Here is a 16,592-nt window from a genome sequence, read left to right as displayed (position 1 = left end):
CTCAGATAGAGCTGTGGAATCTAATTAGTTGAATAGCATTTGGGGTCAGGACAGGGAACCTCAGGGAGGCTTGCAGCAGCAAGATGGGCTTCATTTTGGGTAGGAGAGTTGCATGAATTGACCTTTGGCCATTCCACAGTCACTGCCAGTATGCTCAGAATACTCAAAATACTTCCATGTAACCCCCTGCTCTCCATTCTCCTCCTCCTTAGATATTAGCAAACCTTGGCTATCAGACTGCCTATGTGAAGGCAAACAAAACTTGCGGCAGAAGTTTCATACTATAGGTGCTTCCCTGGTGGCGCAGTGGTTAGGAATCTGCCTGTCAATGCAGGGGACCGGGGTTTGAGCCCTGGTCCGGGACGATCCCATATGCCGCAGAGCAACTAAGCCCGCATGCCACAACTACTGAGCCTGCGCTCTAGAGCCTGTGCTCTGCAACAAGAGAAGCCACCGCAGTGAGAAGCCCGCTCACCGCAACGAAAAGTAGCCCCCACTCCCTGCAGCTAGAGAAAGCCCTCGCACAGCAATGAAAACCCAAGGCAGCCAAAAATAAATAAATAAAATAAATAAATTTATTTTTAAAAGTCTCGTACTGTAGCAGAATATATCAATTTGCTTTAAACTATTTTAATGTTCTTTGTTATCATGACCAGTTTACCATGAATAAACCATCTCCCATGAACATACATATCAATTTTCTCCTCCCCAAATTCTTTTTTGCCATAGTGTGGAAAAACAAGTAGTATAATCTAAATAGGCAGCCAATCCAGTGTCAACCAGATTGACACTGGATTGAGCTTCCACCCTCCAGGAAGAAGTTATGTGGAACAGGGCAGAATCAAGTAAGACATGCAATGGAAATAAAATTTGTAGAGGAGGGGAACTGAGTCAGCTTGGAGCCAGGATTAGGAACCAAGAAGTTTTAGTCAGGGAAAATTCTTAGTAGAGGCCAAAGAAGGAAAGAAAAAGCAGGCCATTAGTAACAGCATTGAATATATACAACAAATAGGACACAGAAGAAAAAGTTAAGTGCAATATATCAATAAGTTTGGGAAGGCAAACTCGTTTTTGCTACCTTAGCTGAAATAGAATGATAAATACTGGGAAAGGTAAAGTTATGTCATATAGAAAAAGTATAGAAAAGGTAAAATTATGTCATATAGATAAAAGTATGTCATATAGAGAAACAGCGATGTGGAATAAAGGAAAGTGGAACTTGTAACTAGAACAGATTCGGAGATAAGAATTTCCCCTGGTTACAAAGCCTCTTTCCTTTGGCATTTATGTATGGAGATGTTTATTTGCATCTAGAGGTGTTTCCAGGGGAAAGATGAGTGCTTATGAGAATAGAGAGACTAGAATCATTTTACCAAATTGTACAATATATAGAGGAAAATTACTATAATAATGTATGATTCTGTATATCTGGGTTATAAGCAATTTCGAGATAATTTGTCATTCAGCCACCACAGTACAGATATCATTAGAGGATATAGAATTGGGGTATCAGAACAGTGTGAGAAAAATTAATGTTTCTAATGAACTATTAAATTTTCCAGGAGAGAAATGGCTTTTCATTTTTTAACATGTATTAATCTTGGGAACTGTAGAACGATTACAAGAGCGATGTGTTTTTGAAAATACACTCACTGAAAACAGCATTTAGAACTGTTGCATACACATTGGTTTATTTACACTATCCCCACCAAGAATTGTTAAGAATATAGGAGATTGGGAAGGGAGTATGTCTGTTGTCTCACGAGGGGATCTTAAGACCTTGGGAAATAAGGTTTACCACTCTGCACAGACAACGTAACAAGGATGTTCTAACTCTCTTACATATTGCAAAGTGGCATGAATTGCAATGATAAATTGCTCGGATAATTGGATGTAGATTCATGGTAGAGGCTGAAATGATATTCTTATAGAAACAATTGCCAGATGGTTTTTAATGTTTTTATTATCCTGATCCATCTTTTCACTTGAAAATTTTATTTTTAATCATTTATTTTCATTAAGTTAATAAACTGAAACTCCTCCTCTGTTCTGATATACTGATCCAATCATCACTGTCCATGGAGAGCATACCAATTTTTGTCAGGAATGTTCAAGTTTTTATTTCTATGGATTTTAATTTGCTGAGGAAGGAAGCACTCAACAAAACAAGAGGCCCTCAGGTTCCAAAAAATGCTTTATCCTGATTGACTATTAGTAGTATTAATATTCTGGTGATTAATAACTTAAGAAAAGCACTGCAAGTTTACATGACTTTAGTGATTTAAAAGAAAAAATGTACAGAATATTGTCTTGGGATTTTCGCATAAAAATGCCTGTAACACCTTAACAGCAGACATAGCACTTTTGAAGCACCTTTTGGAAAGCAATAGTTACCGTCTCAGAAACCTTTGAGATGTTACAGATTAATTTATAATTTATAGCTGTTGGAATAATTTAGCATAAAAAAGACACAGATGAGATTTTCCACCAGCTTTCAAGGACAGACCCTATTCCTCTTGCCCAAACAGGACATTATAACTTGTGTACCTGTCTGAAGTCTTGGGAGATAAGGGCAGGGGCCTGGAAAAGGAGACTTGGAGGTGCTAGTTTGCCAGGACCACGCAATAAGAAGTTTTGACTGCCAACAATGGAGTGAATTGGAGCTGCAGAGTCTGACATCAGCAAGAACAATTAGTAAAAAAAAAAAAATTGGGATTTTCTTGAAGTAGCAAAGAACTCCTGACAGGGACCAATAAGGTGGTAGCCGCTATACTGATGGTGTAATGTGTGTTATGCTTAGCTGAAAAAAGAAAACTGTTCTTCTACTGGTGAGACAGGGGCAGTATGTCTGCTGTCCCTGTCCCATACAGTGGGTATGTCTGCTCGTACAGAAGATGGCAAAATAAACCTGAACTTGCATGAAGACTGAAGTGGTTCAGCATGTATTTGACACTATTAATCTGGCGTTGCTGTTTAAATCCACTAGTTCAGTGTCATGAGGTGATGGGACGAAGAAGTATTTCATATCCACAGTGGAAAGAAGTAAAAGCTATTATCAAGACTTTTTGCAGTACGTGGGCCTCTCACTGTTGTGGCCTCTCCCATTGTGGAGTACAGGCTCCGGACGTGCAGGCTCAGTGGCCATGGCTCACGGGCCTAGCCGCTACGCGGCATGTGGGATCTTACCAGACCGGGACACGAACCCGTGTCCCCTGCATCGGCAGGCGGACTCTCAACCACTGGGCCACCAGGGAAGCCCTATTATCAAGACTTTTGAATGAGTTGTTTGATGTCTAAATACTTAGACTCTATTTAGTGGTTTGTTTTTATTTCTATAAAACTTTCCCATACTTCTGTCCCCCATCTAACTATGACCAGACAACTGCCAAAACCCAAAGGGGTCGATGCTCTTATTCTAACACTTGGTTCTAACCTTCAAAGAGTTGAATGTGGCTCATTTCCCTAGCCCCAAGAATACATGATTCACTGGGCTGGAACTGGGGATTTAGTCTGATCAAAGATCAATTCTGCCTTGGGGTCTATTAAACCAAATACTTTTTGAAAGGACGAGGAAAACACATTCAAAATAATACTTGACATCTCTCTCTTGGTTATATAATAGCAATGGATAATGAAACTGGGAAGCTTAATGAAACTGTAGACAGAAAGCTTATCAAATTTAAAGTATCACTGGTCATGCAAGTTATACAAGTAGTAATTACAGAATGTTGGACTTTTTTTCCTCTCCTCCAGTCAAATAGTTCATCTGAAATGGGTCCTGGGGATATTGGACCCCCAAAAACAGAAGCGCTTAAAGGTAAGTTATTTAATAAAGCATATAGATCAATATAATCAGTATAATCTTTTCTTTGGGAGCAAAATGATAGGGAGAGTAGTACTAACTAACACTAGCACTTATCAAAGCTGAACTCAAATAATTGTGGGAACGATGAACAACTATTTACATATAAAGATATTGTTTTTACTCTAGTGTTGCAGGTAAGTTGTTTTTCTAGTAATGGAAGTTAATTTGCCTTGAATTATTCACATTTTTTGGCATATTTCCTGAGATGGAAAACCAGGAAAGTCACATGTGGTTAGATAACTTTTTTAGTATTTAGGGTCTAGGTACCATGACATTTAACTTCTTCACGTTCTGTGCTGCTATATTCTGGCAATTTCACAGAATTCATTAATTCATTCAATAAATATTTGTTGAGAGCTAATTATGTACCAGGTAGTATGATCATCTCTGAGACTACAATGGAGATCAAAATAGAAAGGTTCCCTGCCCCCGTTGAGCTAATAGTCCTTTGGAGAACACAATGAAACAAATAACTACACAATTTTATCTTAAGTTGAAAAGCTTATAAATTAAAGCCCATGGGGTAACTTATAAAGTCACGGGTCCAGTAAACTAGAATAAATATTTTTGGGGTGTTTTCCCAGCATTTTGGCCTATACATTTTCACAGAGTTGAACATTTTGCACATCTTTAAAAATGTAGAAATCTGTAATTCTGTTGGTCGTGATCACAGTTACCAAAGGGTGGACAGGGAGAGGAAATGAAGTACTCTCATCAATTTAGGTAATTGTAAAAGATTTTGTCTGGAAAAATGTTTAATAATGACTAAAATGAGGTCTGAGTGGACAATTTTAAAATTTCAGTTATTCTACATACTCAAGAGTCTATTTGCCTTATTCAAGAGATATTCACTTCACAGAAGACTAGTTCAAATTTGGATGTATTTCTGTGCTGCCTGTATTTCTGATAATGTAGGTCTAATAATCTCTAAATTCTAAGAACAATGAGTCATATGTAAAACATTATATATAAATCTGTAATTATGCTTTACAAAGCCCATGCTAGATGGAAGCAGATCATTTCAAATGAACTGGCAGAATTGAAAACCTGACAATCAGGTGCATTTCTGGGAATGCTTAACAGTAATCAAAATAATGTTCTGCACCTAATGTGGGTCTCCATTTGCTGCCGCAACAGTTGGAACAAATGCAAGCTGGGATTTAGCATGCCTATTTATTTTCTCTTTTTTTTTTAACATCTTTATTAGAGTATAATTGCTTTACAATGTTGTGTCAGTTTCTGCTGTATAACAAAGTGAATCAGCTATACCTATACATATATCCCCATATCTCCTCCCTCTTGCGTCTCTCTCCCTCCCACCCTCCCTATCCCACCCCTCTAGGTGGTCACAAAGCACCGAGCTGATCTCCCTGTGCTATGCGGCTGCTTCCCATTAGCTATCTATTTTACATTTGGTAGTGTATATATGTCCATGCCACTCTCTCACTTCGTCCCAGCTTACCCTTCCCTCTCCCTGTGTCCTCAAGTCCATTCTCTATGTTTGCGTCTTTATTCCTGTCCTGCCCCTAGGTTCTTCAGAACCCTTTTTTTTTTTTTTAGATTCCATATATATGTGTGAGTATACGGTATTTGTTTTTCTCTTTCTGACTTACTTCACTCTGTAGGACAGACTCTAGGTCCATCCACCTCACTACAAATAACTCTAACTTCATTTCTTTTTATGGCTGAGTAATATTCCATTGTATATATGGGCCACATCTTCTTTATCCATTCAACTGTCAATGGACATTTAGGTTGCTTCCATGTCCTGGCTATTGTAAACAGAGCTGCAACGAACATTGTGGCACATGATTCTTTCTGAATTCTGGTTTTCCCAGGGTATATGCCCAGTATTGGGATTGCTGGGCCATATGGCAGTTCTATTTTTAGTTTTATAAGGAACCTCCGTACCCTTCTCCATAGTGGCTGTATCAATTTACATTCCCACAAAGAGTGCAAGAGGGTTCCCTTTTCTCCACACCCTCTCCAGCATTTATTGTTTGTAGATTTTTTGATGATGGCCATTCTGACTGGTGTGAGGTGATACCCCACTGTAGTTTAGATTTGCATTTCTCTAATGATTAGTGATGTTTAGCATCCTTTCATGTGTTCATTGGAAATCTGTATATCTTCTTTGGAGAAATGTCTATTTAGGTCTTCTGCCCATTTTTGGATTGGGCTGTTTGTTTTTTTTTTTGATGTTGAGCTGCATGAGCTGCTTGTAAATTTTGGAGATTAATCCTTTGTCAGTTGCTTCATTTGCAAATATTTTCTCCCATTCTGAGGGTTGTCTTTTCATCTTGTTTATGGTTTCCTTTGCTGTGCAAAAGCTTTGAAGTTTCATTAGGTCCCATTTGTTTCTTTTTGTTTTTATTTCCATTTCTCTAGGAGGTGGGTCAAAAAGGATCTTGCTGTGATTTATGTCATAGAGTGTTCTGCCTATGTTTTCCTCTAAGTTTTATAGTGTCTGGCCTTACATTTAGGTCTTTAATCCATTTTGAGTTTATTTTTGTGTATGGTGTTAGAGAGTGTTCTAATTTCATTCTTTTACATGTGGCTGTCCAGTTTTCCCAGCACCACTTATTGAAAGGCTGTCTTTTCTTCATTGTATATTCTTGCCTCCTTTATCAAGATAAAGTGCCCATATGTGCATGGGTTTATCTCTGGGCTTTCTATGTTGTTCCATTGTTCTATATTTCTTTGTGCCAGTACCATACTGATTTTGTGCTTTGTTTTTGTGCCAGTACCATACTGTCTTGATTACTGTAGCTTAGTAGTATAGTCTAAAGTCAGGGAGCCTGATTCCTCCAACTCCATTTTTCTTTTTCAAGATTGCTTTGGCTATTCACGGTCTTTTGTGTTTCCATACAAATTGTGAAATTTTTTGTTCTAGTACTGTGAAAAAGGCCTTTGGTAGTTTGACAGGGATTGCACTGAATCTGTAGATTGCTTTGGGTAGTATAGTCATTTTCACAATATTGATTCTTCCAATCCAAGAACATGGTATATCTCTCCATCTGTTTCTATCATCTCTAATTTCTTTCATCAGTGTCTTATAGTTTTCTGCATACAGGAGTTTTGTGTCCTTAAGTAGGTTTATTCCTAGGTATTTTATTCTTCTTGTTACAATGGTAAATGGGAGTGTTTCCTTAATTTCTCTTTCAGATTTTTCATCATTAGTGTATAGGAATGCAAGAAATTTCTGTGCATTAATTTTGTATCCTGCTACTTCACCAAATTCATTGATTAGCTCTAGTAGTTTTCTGGTAGCAGCTTTAGGATTCTCTATGTGTAGTATCATGTCATCTGCAAGCAGTGACAGCTTTACTTCTTCTTTTCCGATTTGGATTCCTTTTATTTCTTTTTCTTCTCTGATTGCTGTGGCTAAAACTTCCAAAACTCTGTTGAATAAGAGTGGTGAGAGTGGGCAATCTTGTCTTATTCCTGATCTTAGTGGAAATGGTTTCAGTTTTTCACCATTGAGAATGATGTTGGCTGTGGGTTTGTCATATATGGCCTTTATTATGTTGAGGTAAGTTCCTCCATGCCTACTTTCTGGAGAGGTTTTATCACGAATGGGTGTTGAATTTTGTCAAAAGCTTTTTCTGCATCTATTGAGATTATCATATGGTTTTTATCATTCAATTTGTTAATATGGTGTATCACATTGACTGATTTGCATATATTGAAGAATCCTTGCATTCCTGGGATAAACCCCACTTGATCATGGTGTATGATCCTTTTAATGTGCTGTTGGCTTCTGTTTGCTAGTATTTTGTTGAGGATTTTGCATCTATGTTCATCAGTGATATTGGCCTGTAGTTTTCTTTCTTTGTGACATATTTGTCTGGTTTTGGTATCAGGGTGATGGTGACCTCATAGAATGAGTTTGGGACTGTTCCTCCCTCTGCTATATTTTTGGAAGAGTTTGAGAAGGATAGGTGTTAGCTCTCTCTAAATGTTTGATAGAATTCACCCATGAAGCAATCTGGTCCTGGGCTTTTGTTTGTTGGAAGATTTTTAATCACAGTTTCAATTCCAGTGCTTGTGATTGGTCTGTTTATATTTTCTGTTTCTTCCTGGTTCAGTCTCGGAAGGTTGTGCATTTCTAAGAATTTGTCCATTTCTTCCAGGTTGTCCATTTTATTGGCATAGAGCTGCTTGTATTAATCACTCATGATCCTTTGAATTTCTGCCAGGTCAGTTGTTACTTCCCCTTTTTCATTTCTAATTCTGTTGATTTGAGTCTTCTCCCTTTTTTTCTTGATGAGTCTGGATAGTGGTTTATCAATTTTGTTTATCTTCTCAAAGAACCAGCTTCTAGTTTTATTGATCTTTGCTATTGTTTCCTTCATTTCTTTTTCATTTATTTCTCATCTGATCTTTATGATTTCTTTCCTTCTGCTAACTTTGGGGTTTTTTGTTCTTCTTTCTCTAATTGCTTTAGGTGTAAGGTTAGGTTGTTTATTTGAGATGTTTCTTATTTCTTAAGTTAGGATTGTATTGCTATAAACTTCCCTCTTAGAACTGCTTTTGCTGCATCCCATAGGTTTTGGGCCGTCGTGTTTTCATTGTTGTTTGTTTCTAGGTATTCTTTGATTTCCTTTTTGATTTCTTCAGTGATCTCTTAGTTATTTAGTAGTGTATTGTTTAGCCTTCATGTGTTTGTATTTTTTACAGATTTTTCCTGTAATGGATATCTAGTCTCATAGCGTTGTGGTCGGAAAAGATACTTGATACGATTTCAGTTTTCTTAAATATACCAAGGCTTGATTTGTGACCCAAGATATGGTCTATCCTGGAGAATGTTCTATGAGCACTTGAGAAGAAAGTGTATTCTGTTGTTTTTGGATGGAATGTCCTATAAATATCAATTAAGTCTATCTGGTCTAATATGTCTTTTAATGTTTGTGTTTCCTTATTTATTTTCATTTTGGTTGATCTGTCCATTGGTGACAGTGGGGTGTTAAAGTTCCCTACTATTATTGTGTTACTGTCGATTTCCCCTTTTATGGCTGTTAGTATTTGCCTTATGTATTGATGTGCTCCTATGTTGGGTGCATAAGTATTCACAATTGTTATATCTTCTTCTTGGATTGATCCCTTGATCATTATGTAGTGTCCTTCTTTTTATTCTGCTCTGTGGTAGTTATTTCCACTACTTGATCTTCCAGGTCACTTATCCATTCTTCTGCCTCAGTTATTCTGCTATTGATTCCTTCTAGAGAATTTTTAATTTCATTTACTGTGTTGTTCATCATTGTTTGCTCCTTAGTTCTTCTAGGTCCTTGTTAAATGCTTCTTGTATTTTCTCCATTCTATTTCCAAGATTTTGGATCATGTTTACTATCATTACTCTGAATTCTTTTTCAGGTAGACTGCCTATTTCCTCTTCATTTTTTGGTCTGGTGGGTTTTTATTTTGCTCTTTCCTCTGCTGCATATTTCTCGTCTTCTCATTTTGCTTAACTTACCGTGTTTGGGGTCTCCTTTTCACAGGCTGCAGGTTTGTAGTTCCCATTGTTTTCGGTGTCTGCCCCCAGTGTCTAAGGTTGATTCAATGGGTTGTTTAGGCTTCCTGGTGGAGGGGACTGGGGCCTGTGTTCTGGTGGATGAGGGTGGATCTTGTCTTTCTGGTGGGCAGGGCCACGTCTGGTGGTGTGTTTTGGGGTGTCTGTGAACTTATTATGATTTTAGGCAGCCTCTCTGCTAATGGGCAGGGTTGTGTTCCTGTCTTGCTAGTTGTTTGGCATGGGGTGTCCAGCACTGGAGCTTGCTGGTTGTTGAGTGGAGCTGTGTCTTAGCGTTGAGTTGGAGATCTCTGGGAGAGCTCTCGCCGTTTGATATTACGTGGAGCCAGGTGGTCTCTGGTGGTCCAGAACTCGGCTCTCCCACCTCAGAGGCTCAGGCCTGACACCCAGCTGGAGCACCAAGACCCTTTCAGCCACACAGCCAGTTACATGGGGATTTTTTTGTCTTTGGGAAGTCTGATGTCTTCTGCCAGCATTCAGTAGGTGTTCTGTAGGAGTTGTTCCACATGTAGATATATTTCTGACGTATTTGTGGGGAGGAAGTTGATCTCCACGTCTTACTCCTCCGCCATCTTGAAGGTCCTCTGAATGGTTAAACTTTACTGCTACTATTGGAGGGACTCCTGAGGAGGCAGGGGGTGGCTGTGGCTCACTGTGGGGACGAAGACACTGGCAGCAACTGCTCTGGCAAGTACTCATTGGTGTGAGCCCCCATTTACTTTCAAACATTTAAATATGACACGTAGAAACCCCAGGCATGTGCTCAGTTGACATAAAGGACAAATGAGAGAGATTTTCTTTAGAGCCCATGTCTATATGAGGAAAATAATGGATTAAAAATGATCATTGTCTCTACTGTTTTCAGTTTCTTTCACTGATAATATTTTTAAAGAACTATGTCAGGCTTGCACGGAAAAGGTATCAAGGGACTTTTAAATAGTAAAACACAAGGCAAGATAAAGTATTTCTATCCAAATCAGATTGATTGCATGTTTGATTTGTTCTTTTATGTAAAAATATTTTACGTATGATCCTATTTGTTTCTGAAAAAATGTGTAATATTTCTTTGCATATATGTTGTATATAATATATATTTTATACACAATATGTTATTTTATGTACTAAATATTTATATATTATATGTTTTATATGTGTATATACACATATATGTATATATATTTCTGTAGATATAGATATAGATATACACACATATACAGAGAGAGAGAGAGAGACTGGAAAGATGTACACCAGAATGCTATCATTGATCATCTCTGGGTGGTTAGACTGTAGATTATTTTATTTTCTTCTTTTTGCTTATATGTCTTTTCCAAATTTTCTACAATTATTATTACAACTCTTCAATGTATTGGCTGTGTGTTGATTAAAAATTTAAGTCAATTGTTACGAATTTAGCTTCTCTGACCAAAAACCAAGCTAGCGATTACAAATAGAAAATATTTCACTTCAGTGATCCCAAACTTAGTGTGAAGAAGAACAGGAGAAATTTCAAGGGGTAAAACAGGCAAAAACTTCAACTTTATCTTCCCTTTCTTCACAGTCATCCCTCAAACAAGTGATGAAAATAGTGAGCACATCTGGAATCCGGAGGAGGTTCCAGAAGGGGCAGAGCACCATGATGTGTGGGATATTAGAGAAACACCAGAGTAAGTCAAATGAAGCCAGGAACATGTTTTTTGGGGTTTAAGTTAGATGTGTCATCTGATACCAGTCTGTTTTTGACAAGATTCATAATGTAACTTCTACCACATAAAAGGTAAAACTATGGTGACACACAGAAGGCACATGTAATTGTTGAGTTTTTTCCTTCTAGAGCAGAAACAAATATTAAGACATAATACCTTTCTTTCAGTTATTATCTAACAAAAAGTGAAAAGTAGTCATTTCCATTATCAATTTATATTTAATATCATTTAGTTGTATAATGTGGAAGTAACAGTGGGTAAAACCAGCCCATTAAATTACAAGCATTCATACAAACTAAATTATTATGCCATGTTTTTGTATCAAAGACTTGCTTTTAATTACTCAGTGTTCCACAATTTTAGTAAAAGGCTATGTTCTGCCACCAATTATCAGCTGTTACCTGGACTAATTTACTAGTTATTTTAGGATTATGTTTAGTATATTGTGCAAGCAGGATTAAAGGCTTGCTTTCTAGCCTTTTAGTAGAAATTATAAATATGAATTTTAGAATTATCATAAAAAGCCTTTCATACTAATAAGTGAAATCACTCATACTGTTAAGGATTAAAGTGTGTTTACATACATAATTGAAATTAATGATTAAATACACTAAGCTTTAAATATGTATTTTAAAATAAAATCTTGTTTGAATATTTAGAATAGCTTGAAAAACAAAGGCAATATTTATTAAATTATAGTGTGCTTTATAATGTCTTGAAAACTTCTATGGCAAATGACCTGAGAACTTTTCTAATTCTGACTGTAAAACTGTGTCCAATGCTTAAAAAAAAATAAACGATGCTTCTATCTTCTATGTCAGTTCTGAAAATAGAAGCAGTGGGAGACTGCAGATAATTAAGTAGAAAAAAAGTATCCAGCTTTCAAATAAACAATGTAAAAAAAAGTAAACCTCATAAAAAAAGGGGATTTTAAAACATTTCTGTCTGCATCTTAAGTATGAAGGGAGTGAATCCCAGGTTATGTCTATACAGTGCCCACACATCCCTATGAAAGGTAAGATTTAAGTCATTCATTTGTCACATAGTTTAATGAATGTCAAACATCCATATGTGGCAAGCTCCAAATCTGAGAAAATTTTAATTTTTCATCCTGATGTTTGATGTTCTGTAGAAAGAATATCCCTCAAAGCTTTAAATGAACAAGAACTCCAGTCAGGATATGAAGAAAATTGCTTTATAAGATTTTTTAATCTCTATTTTCTATGTTATGCAAATACATTTCGAACTGTCCCAATTGGTAAAGAAGAAAATGGGTAAAGAAGGTGAACAGGCAGATCACAAAAGAAGAATCACAAGTTACCAAATATAAAATAATAAGGGCCTGAGCTAAGTCACTGGCCTTGGAGAGAAATATGAGGGTCTTTATTTGAGAGATATTTGAAGGAAGATTTGGTATTTGATTAGATATAATGAATGAGAGGAAAGCATAGCTAGAGCAAATCCATGTGGGAGTCCTGGGCATATAGATCAATATCTTTCTGTTTTGTTTTAACTTGGCTTCACCTTTGTGAATACCTGGTAGCTGTTACAGTCTATTAAGAAAAAAGTGTCCTATCTCAAATAGCTATTTACTGTTAGCCCTATTCCAACTCAGAGAAGTCCCTCTTTCATCCTTGGGCATTCCTATTTGCAAGTGGTCAGAAGTTCAATGTCTCCAGATACAATTTTCCAACCGCCTACTATATACATTTGCCTGGATGTCCCAAGGCACCTCACACTCCACACACCCTAAACCAAACTCACCATTTCCCCTCCACCTACATTCCCAATCACAGTTAGTGGCTTCACTGTTCACCCAGTCACCCAAGCGAGTAACCTCAGCATCATCTTTGATGCTTTCCTCTCATTCATTATATCTAGTCAAATACCAAATCTTCCTTCAAATATTTGTAAATGTTTACTTACTTCATTCCATCTAAAAAGATAGGGTAGGGACTTCCCTGGCGGTCCAGTGGTTAAGATTCTGTGCTTCCAGTGCAGGGGGTGTGGGTTCGATCAGGGAACTAAGATCCCACATGCTGTGCAGTGCGACCAAAATAAATAAATAAATAAAATTAAAATTAAAAACATATAGTTCATTATGGCTGGGGGTTTCTATAAACCACTCTATCCCTGGGGTCCCAAATTTGGGGGCAAGGAAAGATTTATGAATTGTCATGTGTGAGGTGAAATACCAGGAAAACCTTTCACTGAACTAAGAATTCTGTAGGACTAGATTCTAAACACTATAGTTGTACCGGTGCTGACTACACTACCAGTGTTTCTACTGTAGAATTTTTGAGGTAGAAAACACAATAGAGATCATTTAGTTCAAACCCACCCCCTCCCATAAATTGTACAAATCCGGAAGCTGAGCACATGAGTTTGTGACTTAACCAAGATCACACAGTTAATGACAGAAAGAGTACTAAACCTGGATTTTCTAACTCTACTCTGAGGCTTAAATTTAACAGAGGAATGTTTCCATCTATCCATCAAACCCTGGATTATGGGCTCACTATTCTTCTGAGCCATTGTTTTCCAGGAAAGGACCTTCCTTTTTTCTTCTGCTTTTACTCTTATTAGAATCTTATTAGAAGTTCCCTCAATCTATTTTATTTGTATAGCTCTGAAATAGTCAAGCTTTATTTTTAGAAACCAGTATACACAACATAAATCCTGACAGTGTTAGGTATTTTTGACTGAATTTCTAGACTTTTCTTCCCTTATATTCTGCTACATGCCTGAAAAACTGCAAGCACTTTATTTATTTTGTCCTTTTATTTTTTGTAATAGCATGTCCTCATAAGTTTCTAGTTTTCTGCTCTGTGACAGGAAATTGCTCTTTCATTTGAGTCTCTATATCACTGGCTTTTTTTTCAGATATGAAATTGTGTTCAAACAGCAGGTGGGAACTGAAGATATGTTCCTGGGATTGACCAGAAAGGACCCTTCAACTGCGTGTTGTAAGGATCTAGTGGTAAGCCTCTCCCCTCTTCCCCATTTTCCATTTGACCATTATAGTTAAATTGACTGTTGTATACATAATGCCATAGGCAAGGCTGTAAACCCTTTAAAAATAGTGGTTGCTATGTTTGAGGTACTAAGGGAATAATAGGATAGACAGTTTAAAATTGGCAAACATGTACAAAATAAACTAAGTTTACACATGTGGATAAGATTTACAAATAAACAGAATCATATGACATAACGCACTACTTCTAGTCCTAATAAAACTGCCCAATCTGGACTGAATTTTCTTTCATCCTAGTTCTGTCCCATACATGTCATCTGATTGGTTATTAATTTCTGATGAGTGACAGTCAATCAAAAAGTAATATTTCCTTCCCTGAATTGGTCTTATCTCTTATATCTGTATTTCTTTTAATGACTCAACTTACATTGGGGGACATAAAAGGGGATTTTTTTCTTAAATTTTGGATCTGAACTACTGACTTAACACTCTCAAAAGGCATCCAAAATGTTACTTGGCTCCCTTATCTGAATGACACTACAGCATGTTGAAGAGCATCCTTTGCCAAGCCACTGTTTCTGTATAATAACAGTAGCGATACCAACAATATCAATAAGACTTCCTTACTGGGCCTAACCAAGAGTGTGGAATGCAACTCACTTTGGCAATATACACTAGTAATTCTGGTGTTTGGTGCTGGGAATTTATTTTTTGAGATCAGGGGCTGTGCATCTGTATTTTCCCCTCCCTCTCTTATAATACTCTACAACACAGAGTACTGAAGTACCCATAGGAGATGCTTAATATTTTTCCTGAAGCAAAAGATAAATGCATTCTCTCTTTTGCATAAACTTCAGGCTTTCTCTTATTAGCAAAATCTAAGACATTCAATTGGATCACATAACATAATAGGAATAGCGTCTTTAAGGACCTCAGGAGATTTTTCAAACTTAATGAGTTAAGGTTTCAAGTGATCTTGAAGTAATTAGCTCCCAGGGTTTTACCAGTAATATTCAAATTTCTCTCTCTTAAATGACTGTAAGATTATGTTTTTGATGTTTGGTATTGCGGATTACTCTAAACTCTAAAGAAATTCTAGGCCCTAAATAAATAAAACTGTTGTGAGCCTTTCCATTTCCCTCATGCAGCTTGCTCCCAGCATTAATAATAAAGGTATGCTGAATGAAGAATCTTGGAAACTAAATCACACCTCAGAGTAGGAGTACACAATTTATCTAAAACTCAACATGTATGTACAGAAAAAGACTTGATCCCTCCCTCTAATGAGCTTAAAATTGACTGGGGAGACTAAACTAACATAAATGAACCCATTTTATTATTAACAATTAAATTCACTGTTGACAATTTTAAGTTTGCCAGGAGTTCAGACGGTTTGGATAAGACATGGACACCTTTGAATGCCAGAAACAGATGAAACATTTGTTGGTGCCATGGCACTTCACCACATGTATAGCATTCTTTTTCTCTTTCTTTTTCTTCATACATTCAATCTTTAAATACTACTACATACCAGACACTGTCCTAAGTACTAGGGATACAAAGACAAATAAGAAACAGTCAATTACCCTCAGGGAATTTACAGGTAATGAGATGGACACCTAAAAAGTCATTGCAGTTCACTATGGCAAGTACATATTTAGAGGCATATACCAGGTACGTGGTGACATGAAGCAGAAAGGGCAGAAAGGGATCAACACCAGGTGGATAGGATTTCTCCAGTGGACAGCATTCCAAGAAGGGCATTCCAAACAGAGGTAAGAGCACATGGAAAGGTATCCAGGCATGAAATAGCATGACCTATTTGGGTAAGCATTGAGTGTAACAAGAGTAAAGAATAATTGTGGACAGTGGTGTACTGCTAAGCTGTCTCTCAAAAAAGAAAAAAGAAAACAGATTTGCTGCTTGAATTTTATCCTATAGGCATATTAATGATGACACCCACTGTCATTGCTTAACCCTGCTGGGAAGACTCCGACTGCAGAGGTTAATGACCTCATCTCAGACATTTCTTGCACAATTTTTAAGCTTATTATTCCTGTTAATAATATGGCATTTTTTCAACTCTAAGACATCGTCAAATTGTAGATGTGCCATTTGTTTAGTAACATAGGAAAAATAGGTATACTACTATATTAAATATGCACATTGTGTGATTCATCCCAATAACAGAAACATAAAAATGTGAGGAAAATTCCACCTTAGAATTGGCTAAATATGTTATTTGGGTCCTGGACCTGGTCTCTATGTAACAATCTGACCCAGAGACTTTAAGAAGAAGCCCTCTGCTTAAGCTGAGGAAGGTAATAGGAACACAAACAATCTGTTTAAATACAAGAACTGATTTGGGGTTTAAAAATTTACAAGAACCACCTTTCCTTTACCCTCCCCAGACTCCAAATAAGAAAGCAAGATTTATGAGTCCTAAATCAAAGTGTTGATCCTAAACAAAATTCTGAGTTAAGAATATGTATGTCTTCAGCAAACCTTCCATCTTTTCCT

General features: G+C 37.0%; 1 protein-coding gene across 1 annotated transcript in view; it reads left to right on the top strand.

Moving 5' to 3' along the window:
* DNAAF6 (dynein axonemal assembly factor 6) overlaps positions 1-16,592 on the top strand; it is a 54,789-nt gene that overhangs the window by 18,026 nt on the left and 20,171 nt on the right. The window contains 3 exon segments of the mRNA XM_089904901.1: positions 3,754-3,817; positions 10,954-11,059; positions 13,982-14,078. Of these exon segments, the coding sequence (XP_089761027.1) occupies positions 3,754-3,817; positions 10,954-11,059; positions 13,982-14,078 (267 nt within the window).

This window comes from Delphinapterus leucas, chromosome X (genome assembly GCF_059928025.1).
Source record: "Delphinapterus leucas isolate spDelLeu-1000000601 "Yukka" chromosome X, BTC_Dleu_Yukka2, whole genome shotgun sequence".
Classification (NCBI taxonomy): Eukaryota; Metazoa; Chordata; class Mammalia; order Artiodactyla; family Monodontidae; genus Delphinapterus; species Delphinapterus leucas.
The sequence above is the reverse complement of the archived record's forward strand: the minus strand, read 5'-3'. Positions and strand labels throughout refer to the sequence as shown.